Source organism: Humulus lupulus, chromosome 8 (genome assembly GCF_963169125.1).
Source record: "Humulus lupulus chromosome 8, drHumLupu1.1, whole genome shotgun sequence".
In the NCBI taxonomy this organism is placed as follows: domain Eukaryota; kingdom Viridiplantae; phylum Streptophyta; class Magnoliopsida; order Rosales; family Cannabaceae; genus Humulus; species Humulus lupulus.
The window spans coordinates 108381967-108399093 of record NC_084800.1 but is presented as its reverse complement, the minus strand read 5'-3'; the positions used below and the strand labels follow the sequence as shown (position 1 = coordinate 108399093).

The 17127-nt window shown below is 31.2% G+C and overlaps 3 protein-coding genes across 4 annotated transcripts; 2 read left to right on the top strand and 1 right to left on the bottom strand.

The window, feature by feature from the left end:
• Positions 1–4571: 4571 nt before the first annotated feature.
• On the top strand, positions 4572–9072 carry LOC133798292 (probable zinc metalloprotease EGY2, chloroplastic). 2 transcript variants are annotated; one of them, XM_062236532.1, is made up of 12 exons: positions 4572–4938; positions 5029–5092; positions 5591–5734; positions 6188–6238; positions 6326–6436; positions 6687–6761; positions 6894–6999; positions 7136–7229; positions 7692–7845; positions 7970–8177; positions 8407–8567; positions 8657–9072. In XM_062236532.1, exons 1-12 carry the CDS (start codon positions 4784–4786, stop codon positions 8903–8905), a joined length of 1572 nt encoding a protein of 523 aa, XP_062092516.1. In that variant the 5' UTR covers positions 4572–4783; the 3' UTR covers positions 8906–9072. The 2 variants fall into 2 exon arrangements, with proteins under 2 accessions (XP_062092516.1, XP_062092517.1); XM_062236533.1 differs by having other exon boundaries at positions 4573–4938; positions 5591–5722.
• Positions 9073–11394: 2322 nt separating this feature from the next.
• Positions 11395–12958, bottom strand: LOC133795928 (uncharacterized). The gene is made up of 2 exons (XM_062233407.1): positions 12119–12958; positions 11395–11905 (listed from the first exon to the last, which is right to left on the bottom strand). The coding sequence occupies exons 1-2, from the start codon at positions 12718–12720 to the stop codon at positions 11395–11397; spliced, it is 1113 nt and encodes a 370-aa protein (XP_062089391.1). The 5' UTR covers positions 12721–12958.
• A 466-nt stretch (positions 12959–13424) lies between these two features.
• On the top strand, positions 13425–14567 carry LOC133793998 (uncharacterized). Its single transcript, XM_062231196.1, has 2 exons — positions 13425–13759; positions 13842–14567. The coding sequence occupies exons 1-2, from the start codon at positions 13472–13474 to the stop codon at positions 14565–14567; spliced, it is 1014 nt and encodes a 337-aa protein (XP_062087180.1). The 5' UTR covers positions 13425–13471.
• Positions 14568–17127: the final 2560 nt, after the last annotated feature.

Here is a 17127-nt window from a genome sequence, read left to right as displayed (position 1 = left end):
TTCATCTTAAATAAAATATTAATTTTTTCTTAATAACCCAAAGTTTCAACAACTAATAATTTGTATAAAAATCATAAATGAATTTAAACTATAACATTTTCACATTTTAAATAAAAAAGCTGCACATAAATAATAGTGTGGAAAACATATATTTACATTTTAAGACTATCACATTCATCATATACATAGCTTAGGGTTTGATTTATTTGATGCACTAGTTTTACATATCTTATTTAAAATACTTTTCTTACTATTAATAAAAAATTCCAACAACTATTTATTATTAAAATCACAAGCTTGGATTAAAACTATATTTTCTCTCATAAAATATACAAAAAATTTGTATGTATTAATTTGATAAAAAAAAATTATTATCATAAGAAATAAATATGCCATTCTATTTACTTAAAATCAAATACCACTTTGAGAAATCATATGTGCATTTCAAAACATTAATTTACCATTATCATAAAAAAAAATTTTAAAAAAAACAGCAAGCATAGAAAACCACTCTTAATCATGCTTTACAAAAATGCTTAGACCAAATCTTTATATACCAACTAGATCATCATTTGTAAGGGACTTAATACCAATTCTCAAACTTAACAAAATAATCTAACATGTTTCTAATGATTATATGTGACCTCAAATAAAAAAATATAATCAACATGCAATGATAATCTCCCTAGGCCGAAACCCACATGAACAACAACTCATATTTCTTTTGCATTTTTACAAGAATATTTAAAAGACAACATTATCATAACATAGGTCAAACCAAACTTAAGCCCTAGCATGTGTCTATTAGCATTCTTGCATACTTGTTACATAAACCATTAGATTTAAAACAACCATGAAAACATAAATATAAGATCCCATACCTTCATGCATGCCCAAAAATTTCTATTCATGCTTGCCTATATACACCACATGCCCAAGCATACTCAAACACATAAAATCATAGAGCCCACGCACCTAGGCCATATACACTTTATAGCGAACCCTTTAAAGAACTACTCAAACCTAATCAATATGCATATTCCCCTTTATGCTCTTATATACATCAAGAAAGTAAATAACAAAAGAGAAGAATGAACATAGACCAAAACCCTATCCCTTGGCCGAAACTCAAACCATATAACACAAATATACTTTTCAACATATTTCTCATCAAAATCATGGATTCATTTACAAGGACAAGAGTATCCACGACACATATTCATAACCCAAAACCAATATTATAAATCAACATGCTTTTTCCATGAAGACCACTCAAATCAAAAGAACACAACAACACATCAAGTAAAATATAAGGGCACTAGAATCTCTATTACCTCCTTTGATAGAAATCAAAACCCACAAATAACTATGGTCACCCACTTGATTGCTAGCCTCCAACACCTTCTCATCATCACCAAACCATTAGACCAACCAACCCATTAGACCAACCAACCCAAAATCTTATATCAAGCAACATAAGGGACTAGAGAATAAACTTACCCTTGTAGGCTAAAACCCTAGGCCAACTCCTCCCTATGCTCTTGTGAGATTAAATCCTTAAGGTATTCGTAGTCTCCTCTTCCCTTCTTCTTTCCTTATTCTTTTCTTCTCCTTTCTCTTCTTTTCTCCTTCTTCTCTCTAGGTTACGGCAGGCACAATACCAAAATGAGCCTTCAAGCTTTTTTCTTATTTTCTATTTAAATGCCCAAATCACCAAAACCTAACTAAGGAAAATGTAATTATCATTTTCCTTTATTTTCCCTAAATCAAAAATAAAATCAATTAATAATTGTACTCAGCCAATCAAATCTCTTTGACGATTGACAGCACACTAACTTCTCTCTTTCCTTCATTAGCACACCACACTAATAAGGAAAAGTTTAATTTTCGTAGTTCTAGGGTCCTACCACTTGGGACTCAAATTTGACCCTTATTCCTTACGTTTGAGGAAAAATGCTATTTTACGAAAATTGTAAATATTTAATTAACTTTCTAACGATGCCAATTTTGTCTAAATCTAATATCTATAACTCAATATGACTATTTTACTGAGGCTAGGTCCAGGGTTACGGGAATTCAAAAATGACAACTCTATCTCTTCTTACCATTTGTTTCCCACTTGTGTGAACACAAGCCTTCGAGAGTCTTCTCTCTTTATTGTCAATTAAATAAAAACTAAATAATTAATGGGAGAAAGCTCTAAAGCCTTCTACAGCTTTCTCCCATTATTTCCTTTTAATTAAATAAAAACTAAATAACAAATAAAAGGAAAAATCTAGAATAATGCATGGGAAAACTATTGCATGCTGACCATGCAATCATGCACATGCACACACACAAGTGCTAAGGTGCATTTCTAATAATCATGCACCTTGGTACATACAACCAAAATTCATTCACTTACAAATTAAAAAAATTAAATAAAAAATTAACAAAAATAAATTCACATAATTTCTACTAAACAATTCAAACAATTAAAAATAATTTTCTAACACTTAACAATTAATAAAAAAAGTAAAGCACAAAATTAATTAAACTAAAAAAAAAAATTGGTGCGCTACAGTTGAGCATAGGCTTGGTGAGGAAGACGGTGTTGTTGATCTAGTTCAATCTATTGATAATACTCTACTACTGAAAGGAATCAAGAGTTAGAGAGATTAAAGGAATGAGTTGTTCCAGTTTCGCTGCGTGATGTAAGTTTCTTTATTTTACTCTGTTTTGTATTAATTTCATAGGAACATGTTCTAGGAATTTACATGTTTGTTTGATAATATTTAAATTACATAAAAATACACAAAGATCCTGTAATATGTATAACCTACAATATCAATCTTTCATGGAGGTTTCAGGCTGCATTTTAGCAATGCACTGAATATAAAAAGTCTCGGGTCCTTTACAATGTGTGCCCTTTAGATCCTTTACAATGTGTGCCCTAGCCCTATTTAAAGATGGCCGAGAGAAATTAACTTCACTAATGGAAATTTGTTACAATCATTTTTCCTTAATGGGGACTTAAATACATAATAAATGGTAAATTCCAATAGTTAATTTGTTGGTAGGTCCATGCCTATCTCAGTGGGCCCAATACGAGGTACCAGCCTCTACTTTATGGGGCAACACGCTCATGACAGTGTCAAGCGGGTAGCTGCACGATTTCCCATGTCAGGCGGCGTCGTGAGACATCTTGCTTGTCTCTTGTACGACATCAACACCACTATTTTATGCAACAATGAGTGTCAGATGATTGCTTGTGGTCCAGGATTGTTGTACTTGACACCTGGCAATTGTCCTCCACACTTGGAGAATGGATCTCGCAAACCTGAAGGACTCGAGGGTATGAGGCGATCGTGTACCAAGACTTGGAACGACATCTTGGAATATATTCCTTAGGAGGTAGCATTTCTACAGGGACATAGTCTTCCGACAGTGGTGAACTATGATTCAAGGCTGGGCTTTCCTTCTGTGGAACTCAAAACAAGCTCCTAAACTTAATCAACTCTTGTGAAGACGCAATTACTCCTAAATGTGTGTCACGCGTCACATTGCGAAAACACATCTCTTCTATATAATAAGTGTGTAGATAACGGAAATTCTTAGTTTTAACGGTTTTTTATTTTTTAAATGTTAACTTTAACGCAATATTCTTATATTTAACAGAATATTCTTATACTTAACGATGGTTTGTACACACTTAAACTTATATAAAATAAAATAAATAATTAGAAAAATTAAAATAAGATTTTTTTGAGATATTTTACAATAATAATATTTAAAAATAATAAATAATGAAATAAATTAAAATAAGATATTTTACAATAATAATTATTTAAAAATAATAAAATTATACGTTTTATAACTTAAATAAAATTTAATTAAACTTAAACTCACTTAATAGAATAATATCATATTAAACATATAATATAATCTGTTGTCAATTAGCAAAAAATTACTTTTAAAAAAAACTAGCAAAAAACTTAAATTTAAAATCCACGTATAATATTTAATATTACATTAAACATATAATATATAATCTCTTGTTGTCGCTCTCAAATTCAAAAACTAGAACAAACATAAACTTAAATAAAAATAAATAAATGATTTAATTAAAATAAAATATTTATTTGACATTAATATAAATTTAATAAAAATAATTAATAAATTCTATAAATAAAAATAAGTAAACTTGCATTGCAAGTTAATTGTATCTAATACAACAAAATATATTAGAGTTTTGAAGATGAGAAGTTTAGAATAAAAAAATTATAAAATAAATGGGTTGAAAATACTATTTTGGACTATATTTTTTTAAAAAAAATTGAGGTTAAAATCAACAATTCTTATTAAATTTAAATTTTTTTTTTTTTTTTTGTATTTTTCATGAAAAGAATAAACAAGATACATTTAAGATTATCTCTCTTATTCTTCACATTAGAAAACAAGTCTTTCCATTTGATTACATGACACGTGGGGTATAATGATTTGTTCCTGGGCTCACTTTTCGATAAATATACTATAAAATATTATACATTAAAGAAAAAAAAACAAATATCAACGAACAAACCGAATTTAATTAAAAAAATAAAATAAAGGTGGATATTGTGGTGCTTGCCTCGCTTCTTTCCTCTCCACGGATAAGATTCAGGCCAGAGAGACAGAGTCCAAACTCTGTCAGACTCGAAGAAAGCCTAAAGCTTCAAGCTTAGCTTCAATGGCGCTAGGGTTTTAGCAAAATTACAGTTTCTATTTTCTTTTTGAACTTCTGAAACTTTATTTACAAAGTACAATGAATTCTCCAGCATTTTCAAGCGGGAATTACATATCAACATCGGCTTGTAGCTTTTGCTGTGATATTCGTTTCCAGCCTTGTTTGGCTCCCTCTACTGGTTTTCAGCTTAAACGGTGTCGTCCAACCAGTTTGAAGTTCAGCCATGTTCCTAGGTGACCATTTTAACTTTGAACTCTATATATAATAATATTTTCGTATGAGAATGGTTTTTGTGAATGTAGCAGTATATTGTGATTTTGCAGGAAGCGAGTGGTTCTTCGTCGAGTGACCGAGACGCAGACTGAATCAGATAGCGACAATGAAAAGGTACAATATTATGTTGATTAATATATAGTATGAAGCAACTGAAATGTGATTTCGGAGGAACAAAAGGGGGCACCGTTTGATTTTATTATTATTTGTTACTCTTTGATGGATTAAGATTAATTTTTTCTGAAATGATAAGTAAAATGCTCTCTTAAGTTATATGGAATACTCCAGAAGCATTTCTCAAGAAGTTAATCGTTAGTTATTTTTCTGACTAAATAGATAGATATGCGGATTTTGTTAAGATGCAGGCGAGGCCGTGAGACGTAGAACATTGCTTTTTGACCAATGTTTAAATATCTGTAATGGGCAGGAAATGAAAATAAAGAAAAAGTTTCTCTTTCTTACTTATTCAGGAAAATAAAGAAAGTGTTTTAGTAACAAGTTTTGATGAATCTCTTATCATGTAAGATAGTCAAGTTTTATTTCATTTTCATTCCTCTCCAAATCCTTTCTCTTTATAATATATATGTATATATATTTAATTACCGAATTTAGGAGGACGAAGAGCATGTAGACGGACAAGTGCAGCCCCCCACTGATTCCATAGAGCAAAACAACACCCATCTTGACTCTAAGCCGATTGCTTCAGAACAGATAAATGTAAATGATGCGGAAACTATTTTTCAGGTTGGCATTCTGGTAATACTATTTCTATTAGAAAAGTTTTTCTGCAGAGACTTGTGGAACTGCTAATTCTTAGTTTTGTATTTGAGTGATTGTGTTGATAACTTCTAAAGCTTTTCGCATTAATGATTGTTTTCATCAAAGGGGTATAAGCATAAGCAGGGTTTTAAGCATAATTTTAGCCTTGTTTTGGTGGTCAGGGTAGTGATGATGCCCCCCACTGCCGTTGCTCATATATGACATGTAGCACTTAAGCATCGGACAATAACCTAAAGCCTGTTTTTCTGTACTTGGGCATAAATTCAAGTTTTTTGAGGTTGGTAGGGAACTGATCCTACGATCAGCTCTAAGTTGATCGACAGAACTTGTGGAAGTTCTTTTCTTTAGAATGTGAGAAAATATATTTGCTTTTTCGATTGATGTATGACTTTTAACCATTAGTTCCTTTTTCCTCTTGCGTTGAAACAGGATGTTGATAACATAGAAGTAACTAGTGGATCACCTCTGCCAGGTGTGAAGGTGATTATGAGTAGTTATTTTCATTTTAGAGTTCTTCTGTCTCGTGCCTTGGTTTTGACACATTAATTTCTATAACTGTATCAACAGCCACAGCAACTGGATGAATCAATCAGGATTCCTAAGGAAACAATTGAAATACTTAAAAATCAAGTATTTGGTTTTGATACTTTCTTCGTGACAAGCCAGGAGCCATATGAGGTTTGTTGATTATTTTTCTGCATATTTTTAGGGATTATAAAATCTTTCAACTTGAAATGAGTAAAACCACCCTGAAGTGCAATATCATTATAGTATTTTTGGAGGCCTGTTTATGAGCGTAATTGTTACCCTTTGAAAGCAATGGTAAATATGCTGTCAATATGAACTAATTGAGACTTCCATCTATTTGTTCTAGCCATGAATTTTCTATGTCATTTTTTGTTTGACATTATTTTGTTACTTTTTCTAGGTTGGAGTGTTATTTAAAGGAAACCTTCGCGGTGAGCCTGCGAAAAGTTATGAAAAGTTAACAAAGAGAGTGGAGGTAGTAGCCTTTCTAATTCTTTTATTTCCCCAATTTTTGTGGGTTAATTTGGCCTCTTTCCGCGCCTGTTTCCTTTAGTTGATTATAAGAAATACAGGATTGATTCTTATGATATCACTCAATTATTTTCAGGATAAATTTGGGGATCAGTTTAGGATTTTCCTTTTAGTCAATCCTGAGGATGATCGACCTGTTGTAGTTGTAGTTCCTAGAAAGACCTTGCAACCAGAGACAACAGGTGATTTTTATGATCTTTCACATTTTATTTCTCATCAGATTAAATTTTAAGTTCATCCATTGTGTATGCTTATTCTACTCCCTTGCATGAATCATAAATGATTTGTATAATGATCCATTCATTAATGTCTTTGCAGCTGTTCCTGAGTGGTTTGCAGCTGGGGCTTTTGGACTTGTTACAGTGTTTACGTTACTTCTTCGAAATGTTCCTGCATTGCAATCCAACTTATTGTATGAATTCCTTTTCCCATCATATATTTAACCAACCACAACTCTGGTTCATCATCTGTGAACAAGTTGAAAAGCATAGTAAAAAAAAAAGTGCTCTTGTTTAGTCTCCTCCTTAATCTAGACTTTGCTGTGCGTGACATAATATGGAATCTCATAGAATCTTTCATTTCCCCCCTTCATATTTTATATTAGTCTTTGTAAGTGATAGCCTTAACTTCTGTGTGTGTGTTGCACACATATTGTTTAATTTTAGCTAATGTTTTATCCTCTTTGACATGAATATGTTTGTTTCATTATTTTTTATTCATACCATGAAGTTTAATTATGTTGAGATGAAAAAGACCATTTATTTTCAAGTATAAAGCGTGGTTTGCACACGTGGTATAAAAACATTACATTTCTATATTAGTTCATGTCCAAAAGGATATTGCATCTTTTTGATGATATTATTAAATATCCCAGATCAATTTTTGACAATCTTGACCTGTTGAAGAATGGAGCACCTGGAGCCCTTGTAACAGCACTTATTCTGGGAGTGCACGAACTTGGCCACATTTTAGCGGCAAAAAGCTGCGGTGTTAAGCTTGGGGTGCCATATTTTGTGCCCAGTTGGCAGGTGTAATTTTTCGTGCAACTATTTTGTTTTCTCTCATAAATGTGAGAAGTAATTCCTGCTTTGGATTAACATCTAGTGGTTGATTGTGAGGTGAGGAAATTATAACGAGCTGTTTTGGTGGCAGATAGGCTCTTTTGGGACAATTACAAGGATTATAAATATTGTACCCAAGCGTGAAGATCTACTGAAAGTAGCAGCAGCTGGGCCTTTGGCTGGATTTTCCTTGGGTCTTGTTCTTTTGCTTTTAGGATTTGTCTTACCACCTAGTGATGGTATTGGTGTTGTTGTTGATGCTTCTGTATTTCACGAGTCCCTTCTTGCTGGGGGTATCGGTAAGCACTTCAATTTTCGATGTACTGTATGGAGAGAAAATTCTTAATTTATATGTTTCCAAATCTTTATTGACTTCTAGTAATGGTGCATCTCAATAGTTATTGCAATCATCAAATCTGATCATCTAACAATCATGTTCTTCTGCCCAACATATTGTATTTCAGCAACTAATCTTTTTGTTTATTGGAGATGCACAGTAGTGACTGTTTTTGTCATATCTCCTTTTAGCAAAGCTTCTACTTGGTGATGTGCTCAAAGAAGGCACCCCAATATCTGTTAACCCTCTTGTAATATGGGCATGGGCCGGACTACTCATCAATGCTATCAACAGCATCCCTGCAGGAGAGCTTGATGGGGGAAGAATTTCTTTTGCTATTTGGGGAAGAAAGGTATGCCTTTTAAACTAATTATAATTCAAACTCGAAAAGACACTGAGACATAGTCCCAACAGTTTTAACTTGCTTTTGTAATTTGACAGAATTCAGTTCGCCTTACTGGGGCTTCAATTGCACTACTGGGACTGTCTGCAATCGTAAATGATGTGGCTTTCTATTGGGTTGTTCTGATATTCTTTTTACAGAGGGGACCAATTGCTCCGCTCTCTGAGGAAATAACCGATCCTGATAGAAAGTATGTTGCTCTTGGGATTTTAGTTTTGGTGTTAGGATTACTAGTGTGTTTACCATACCCCTTTCCCTTCATGGAAGATGCTGTCATAAGTTTCTAAGAGCACAACACAAACCTTGTAGATTTCAGGACACTTTGATAGAATTAGTGTCCATTTTGGATTAAGGATGGTTCAAGAGGAAATGGCTTGAATAGAAGTTCATATGTACATCATAAATATACACAGCATAGATAATTCAGATGAATAAAATGTGCTTATTTTGTCAATGGAATAATGTGTATATTCTATTCTTATTTTCATGTCAAAAACCATTCTCAACTCTCCAGGAAATAAAGTTGCCTCGTTTCACACTTATTTTCTGTATTCCTTGCTTCAAGAACAGAGGAAACTTCGGTTTAAATCCGAACCAAATGCGAAACAATTCTGTCATTGAAATATTAAGTCTCTTTGGAGTAAAAAAGGATGTTGAACTACAATGATGAGAGAAGGAACAAATAAGAAATGTTGACGTAATAATTTTGCACTGATTATTATATCAAAGAGATCCACGTTAATTACAGATCTTCCTATGTATTTTGGTGAAGTTTGAAGACTCTACGGACTCCAATAATAATAAAATGATATTCTTCTGGTTCATGTTTTCCATATTAACCATTTTCTAAAGGGAAATCTACAAAAATGCACTAAAAGTTAAAAAAAATATGAAAAATACGGTATATTACAAAAATACGGAATTTTTGGATAAAAACACGGAGTGGCAAAAGTGTAAATACGGAATGGCTTTTAAATCTTAAATAAAAGCAGTAAAATACAATTTTTTGTGATCAACGTTTACAAACTTGTAAATATCTGTTACAAAATTGTAAATATCTTTTACGTGTTTGTAAATAATATTTACAAAAATTAGTTTTATAATTATATTATTTTGTACATAAAACTTACGAACAAAATCATAACTAATTTTTTTATTTTTGTAACAATAGTTTACAAATTTAGTTTCATAACTGGAAATATATTTTTGTAACTAACATTTACAAAAATAATTTATAGTTAAGAAATCGTAACCAAAATTTACATAAAAATATTATAATTTTCCATATGTTACAATATTGTACCAAAAAATTACAGTAAACATTAAATTTATATTATACAACTTAAAAAAATAAATTTAAGATATTCATTATTTATAAAACACTTTATTATATATATATTTATATAAAAATACAGTTAGAGAGTAATGAATTACAATAATTTTATATACAAATTTACATTTTTGTAACAACAATTTGCAAAATTAATTTCACAATCAAGAAGTTTATTTTTGTAACTAACATTTACATAAATATTTATAAATTTATTAAACATGATTGTTACAAAAATTTAGAAAATTAATTTTTTAACTTTAAAATATATTTTTACAACAAAGCTTAAACTTTGACTAGATTAAGATTTTAGTTTAACATTGAGTGTTGAGATTTGACTTGCTATGATTTTCAAAATAATATAACATTTTTTATCACTATCTCTCCTACTACTATTAATATATGTTACAAAAATTTATGAATATATATATATAATAAAATTGAAAGATCATTTATATCAATTTAAATAAAAATAGGACTATAAAAAAATTAAATATAAAAAGTAATATTAAGGGAGAAAAAAAAGAGTGAAAAATGACATATTTAATTAGAAATTTTATGTATGATACTAAGATAATAAAATAAAAAAAGTAGAAGATAGTTGATATTATTATTATTAGCACACTAAAAATGTGTATGAATTAATTAATGAAGAGAAAAAGATAAAAAAAATAAAACTAAAGTACAGAGAATAGAAAGAAAATAGTAAAATATTATCATATATATATAAATATTCTTTTTTCAGTTTAAAAATTGTGTGTCTAAGATTTATAATTATAATTGTATAAATATATATATATATGTAAATATCTATTTATATATATATAATATGCATAATTGTAGAGGTGTTTTAGCCTGAAAGTTAATACCGTAAATTTGAAAGTTAATACCGTAAATTTATAATTATTTTATATAACCGTATATTTAGATTTTTTTGTTTAAACACCGTACATTTTGTAATTATCCCTTTTCTAAATGCCACGAAATTAGTTAAAGGTGTTCAAACTTCAAACCAATGATGGACCATCAAACTGACAACTTTATCTGTCACTCTCGGAGTAACATCAAACACTGCATGCTTAGGCCATCTCCAACCCATTACCCCATTATGGTGTTGCACCAACACCAAAACTAAAGAATCTTAACACCATATTTTTTTTCCATTCCAATCACAACACCAAAAATTACACCAAAAAATATATTATTTATTATTATATTATTTTTTAATAAAAATAGAATATTCTTTTTATTATTTTATCATTTATTTATTTAATTAATCAATTAAGTAAAAATGTCATTATTAATTACATGAAACTTATTTCATAAATATTAAAACTTGAAAATTATAATAACACATTACATTTTCCTATTTAAATATTACACTACTAAAATAAAATATATTCAATTAACCCTAAAACATAACACACTCTTGAAATATTAATTAAATTAAACTAATTTTCTGATACTATATTCGTCCCACAAGTGTTTAATTAATGCATTTCGAAGTGCAATGTGAGCATCCTTATCTTTGATTTTTCTATGTCGAGCTAGAAATTCTTGAAATCGAGCATCGTCATTACCCACCATCTCAACTTCTGGATCTGGCACTTCGAACCGTTCTTCAATGGGTGCATTAAAGTCACGTTCATCTTCTATTATCATATTATGCATAATAATACATGAAGTCATTATATCATGTAATATCCTCTTATTCCATAGACGCGATGGTCCTGCCACAATGGCAAATCTTGATTGTAATACTCCAAACGCACGTTCTACATCTTTTCTACATGCTTCTTGTTTTCGAGCAAAAAATTGTTTCTTCGGGTCACGTGGCTCACGAATGGTTTGAACGATAGTAGACCATTTTGGATATATACCGTCGGCTAAATAATAACCCATATTATACTCTTTCCCTTTAATGACATAATTAGCGGGTGGAGAAACACCCGCAGCAAGATCAGCAAAAAGATGGGACGCCTCCAACACGTTAATATCATTGTTAGATCCAGGTAGACCAAAATATGCATGCCATATCCAAAGATCATAGTCAGCTACAGCTTCAAGAATAATAGTCGGAGATCCACTACGACCAGCGTATTGTCCTCCCCAAGCCGTAGGACAATTTTTCCATTTCCAATGCATACAATCTAAACTACCCAACATTCCTGGAAAACCTCGACTTTCACCAATGTGTAGTAGCCTTGCAACATCATCAGCGTTAGGTGATCGGAGATAGCGGGCTCCAAAGACCTCGACAACAGCACGACAAAATCGTTTCAAACTTTCCAAAGCAGTAGATTCTCCTATTTTGATGTACTCGTCGGTAGCATCTACCGGTACACCATATGCCAACATTCGAAATACGGCTGTTACTTTTTGTAGACCCGATAACCCAAGCTTACCGAGTCCATCTCTTCGTTGGACGAAGTAATTGTCATGCCTTTGTACAACATCATAAATATGAAGGAATAAAGCACGACTCATTCGGAATCTTCGGCGAAACATCGAGGCAGAAAATCGAGGGTTCTCTGCAAAATAGTCGTTGAAGAGATTGCGATCAGCATTTTCTCGGTCACGGTTGACTACTGTATGACCAGGAATTGAGCCCCTGTGTGACCCTTCGTTATTTTGATGTTGAGCGATGCAAAAATTGTTGTTAGCAGTAATTTGACATACCACTTGTTTTTCTAGATCATCATAATAATCATCATCATCTGAAGAAGAAGAAGACGATGCCAAATAAGATGAACTACCATAATGAGAATTCATCTTTAGTCGTATGTGTAGTTGGTCTACATTAAGCCAATGTTTTATAGTGTAGATATTCACTATCTTCAGATTTCAAATTATTTTGTCTTAAGAAAAGATACTCATAACATTGTATTGTCACATCGTATTTTGTCTTCAGATTTCAAATTATTTTGTCTTAAGAAAAGATACCCGTAGCATTGTATTGTCACATCATATTTTGTCTTCAGATTTCAAATTATTTTGTCTTAAGAAAAGATACCCGTAGCATTGTATTGTCACATCATATTTTGTCTTCAGATTTCAAATTATTTTGTCTTAAGAAAAGATACCCGTAGCATTGTATTGTCACATCATATTTTGTCTTCAGAAAAGATACCCTTAGCATTGTATTGTCACATCATATTTTGTCTTCAGAAAAGATACCCGTAGCATTGTATTGTCACATCGTATTTTGTCTTCAGATTTCAAATTATTTTGTCTTAAGAAAAGATACCCGTAGCATTGTATTGTCACATCATATTTTTTCTTCAGATTTCAAATTATTTTGTCTTAAGAAAAGATACCCGTAGCATTGTATTGTCACATCATATTTTGTCTTCAGAAAAGATACCCGTAGCATTGTATTGTCACATCGTATTTTGTCTTCAGATTTCAAATTATTTTGTCTTAAGAAATCTAGCTTCAACATCCCTATATAATGACATATTTTTCACATAAGATGACCACACCTCTTCAACATAGTTCTAAACCAACTTCTTTCTCTTTCAAAATGACTTCAATTCGAACTTCTTCATACTCAATTGAAGAAGATGTGCACTTGTGTCATGTGTATCTTGACATTTCTCAAAATCCAATCATAGGAATTAACCAATCCAGAGATCAGATGTGGGCAAGAGTTGAATTAGCATATCACTCTGGGCAGTTTAGTAGTCAACCTCGACCGAGAAGATCTTTGCAAACTCGAATGACGACCATTCTTGCGGAAATTTCAAAATTGAGGGGATGCGTCAACCAAATTGAAAATAAAAATCCAAGTGGTGCTTCTCAAGAAGATATTGTGAGTATATATTGTTATAGTTTATTTTTAGTTAGTAACTTATTTTTAATTTTATTGACAATATTTATTTATTATTCAATAGTTAAATCAAGCGAAGATGCTATTAGCACAAGATCCAAAGTACATAAGAGGGTTCAAATTTGCTCATGTGTGGTCCATTCTTAAAGATTGTGAGAAATTTACAAATGACAACACCAATTCACCAGCTAGATTCCAACAACAACGTCGTAGTTTCAATTCCCCCCAATCTTGTTCTTCTGGCTTCGAATCACCGACATCAGCACCCACCGGTATGAGTTCATTTGATCTTAATATGAATGAGGAGGAAGTTCCTATTAATTTATCTAAAAGACCTATCGGTGTGAAAAAAGCAAAAGGAAAACAAAAAAGTGATGAACAATTTAAGAAATTAATGGAACAAAGTCAAAAACTTGTTAACGTTATAGAAAAGGGTAACTTTGAAAGAAATGAACTTCTGAGACAAAAGGTTGATGTGGCTAGAATGAGAGAAGAGAATAAAATTTTATTTATGGATATGAATTCTATATCCGATCCAGAGTTTCGCCAATTTATTCAAAGCGAAATGAGAAAAATTTATAGATCAAGAGCACAAACATCCGAACATGGAGAACAAGGAGAAGGATCTCAATATCAGGGATCTCAATATCGAGCATCTCAGTTCCAAAGATCTCAATATGAAGAAGAACACAGAGAAGGAGCTGAAGATGAACATCAACGATCTCAAAATCCTTCACAAGATTATAGTCAATATTATGACTATCTTGGCGGAACTGGGAATAATTTTTAAAATTATTAGAAGTATGTCTTAGTTTGTCTTGTGTTCTATATATATATATTTATTGTTTTCCATTTTATGTTTGGTGTATTTGATTTTAATATTATAATGTAAGTTTGAAATATTTTAATTATATTTTGTATATTTAATCAATTTCAATGTTAATTTTATTTTCTTATAGTGTAGAGTAAGAATTTTCACACAAATTAAAATAAATTATATAAAAAATTAATTATGAAATATTTGAAATTTTATTTAAAAAATTAAATTATATGTGTATTTATAATTTAAAAAACCCAACATAAAATATAAACCCAAATAATACTCACATGTTTATATATATAAATATATATATATGATATAAATATATTTATTTTAATAAAAAAAATATATATATATATATATATACCGTGTGAACAGTGCACGGCATATATGCCGTGTCACTGTTCATCAACTGGTAAATGCATACACTTTTGGAGTTGGGTTGGAGAGAGATTTGTACTCTCCACGGCATATATTGCCGTAATGGAGTGGGATTGGAGATGGCCTTACAAATGTATATTTTATTTTATTTTATTTTATTATGTGTAAAGTTATAGATGTGCTAGGCAATGACGGAGCTAGGGGAACATACTTTTGACTCTCTCTTTATTAATTTTTTTTTGGTCCCCTCTATGTTTTATTCATGGCTCTATCATTGGTACTAGGTGTGAACAACAACAGTCATCTGGATAAATTTCTTTCTTTTTTTTAGGGGACCCAGATAAATACTTTTAATTTTACAAATTTTTTATTAGTTTTATGTTATATTATTCGTAATTATACAATGATAGATTAAATAAATATGACAAAATGAGTTTGTAACATAATTTGAGAGTTACATATAAGTGAGACAAATGTGTGTGTCCAAATCTATAACATACTTTTGGGAGTTACACATCTTACAAAATCAGTAACCATTTGTAACCTCCAAAAGATCATCTATTAATGTGTAAAATAAGAGTTACACATTTCCAAATTGAATTTCATGATCTATTATGTTGAATAGTTGTTTGATATAGGATTTTGACTGTCATTAGGTGTATGGAAGTTACAAAATAAAAAGGGAAAGAGTTGGGACGTTTTTGTGGCAAAGTGCATTAATTGGGAGGTTACAAGCACTCTACGCTACGACCTAGAGTATCCGAGGCCGCGGCCTAGGACGTTGACAACCAAATTTTGTTATTGTATTTTCAATAATTTGAACGTTTGGAACACTTCAAGTGACTCTCAAGTCTTCTCTTTAATTCCATAAACACTCAATCTAACATTGGTAACAATGAAGGAGGTTGGTAAAATTTGAATTTCAAAGGGGGTCTCAAAACACTATAAATAAAAATCATTTGATTACTTGTGAATAAGATTTTTCCATCCATTTTAGCATTTGGCTGGAAAAAAAATAAGACTTGATAATTCCAAAGCACTATTTCCTAAACTTTGAGAGTTCATTAGTGTTAAGAGAATATAGAGAAATAAACTTTTGGACAAAAGTTTCAAACCTTGTTCAAGACTAGTGATCCTCGCTACTCTTCACTTTGGTAGTGTGAGTAAGAGTTTATTTTCTTCATTCATCCTTATTTCTATTGTGTTTATTTGTAGATCATTGTCTTGAGTTGTATTCTCTCTTAATTATTCTACTTTATCTACATTTATTTGTATTTTCAAGTATTGAGTTGTAACTTTATTTTATCAATCTTGTTGTCCAATTGTATTCATGTCTTGAGTTGTAATTTTAGTTTCTATTATTCCATTGAATTTATAATATTCTTTAACAATCAAAAGCTTATTTATCTTGTTTCAATGGAAGGAGAAATTATCAAGATCATGAACCAAGACCTAGTGAGATTGGATAAGTTTGATGGATCCAATTTCATTAGGTGGCAAGACAATGAGAGATTTCTTTTGAATACACTCAAGATAACCTACATAATTGAGTCAACATTGGCACCTAACCGAGCCATCTGGCAAGGATACTCCCGAGGTGGTAGAGAAAAATAAAGAAAAGCGAGGAGGATAATCTTCTATGTATGGGTCATATCCTTAATGCTCTATCCGATAGGCTCTATGACCTCTAAACAAATACCAAATCTGCAAAGGAGATTTGGAATGCCTTAGAGAGTAAGCACAAGGTCGAAGAAGAAGGTATAAGGAATTTTTAATTTCTCAATATTTTGGATTTTCTTTCATTGATGAGAAAACACTTCTACCTCAAATTAATGAATTGCAAGTGATAGTGAAAAAATTGAAAATTCTCAAGATTAAGCTTCCAGAAACTTTTCAAGTTGGTGCCATAGTTGCAAAACTACCATCAACTTGGAAAAGGATCTCATAAAAGAATCCTTCATAAAAATGAGGATTACACTTTGTAAGAGATCCAAAAACACATTCAAATTGAAGAGGAATCAAGGCTCAGAGACAAGGGTGTGAATTAGTCTAAAGATGAGACTTCCAAGGCCAATGCGGTCTCACACAAGCATCCCAAAGGCAACAACAACAAAAAGGGTAGTGTGAACCCTATAGGACCAAAGAAAGA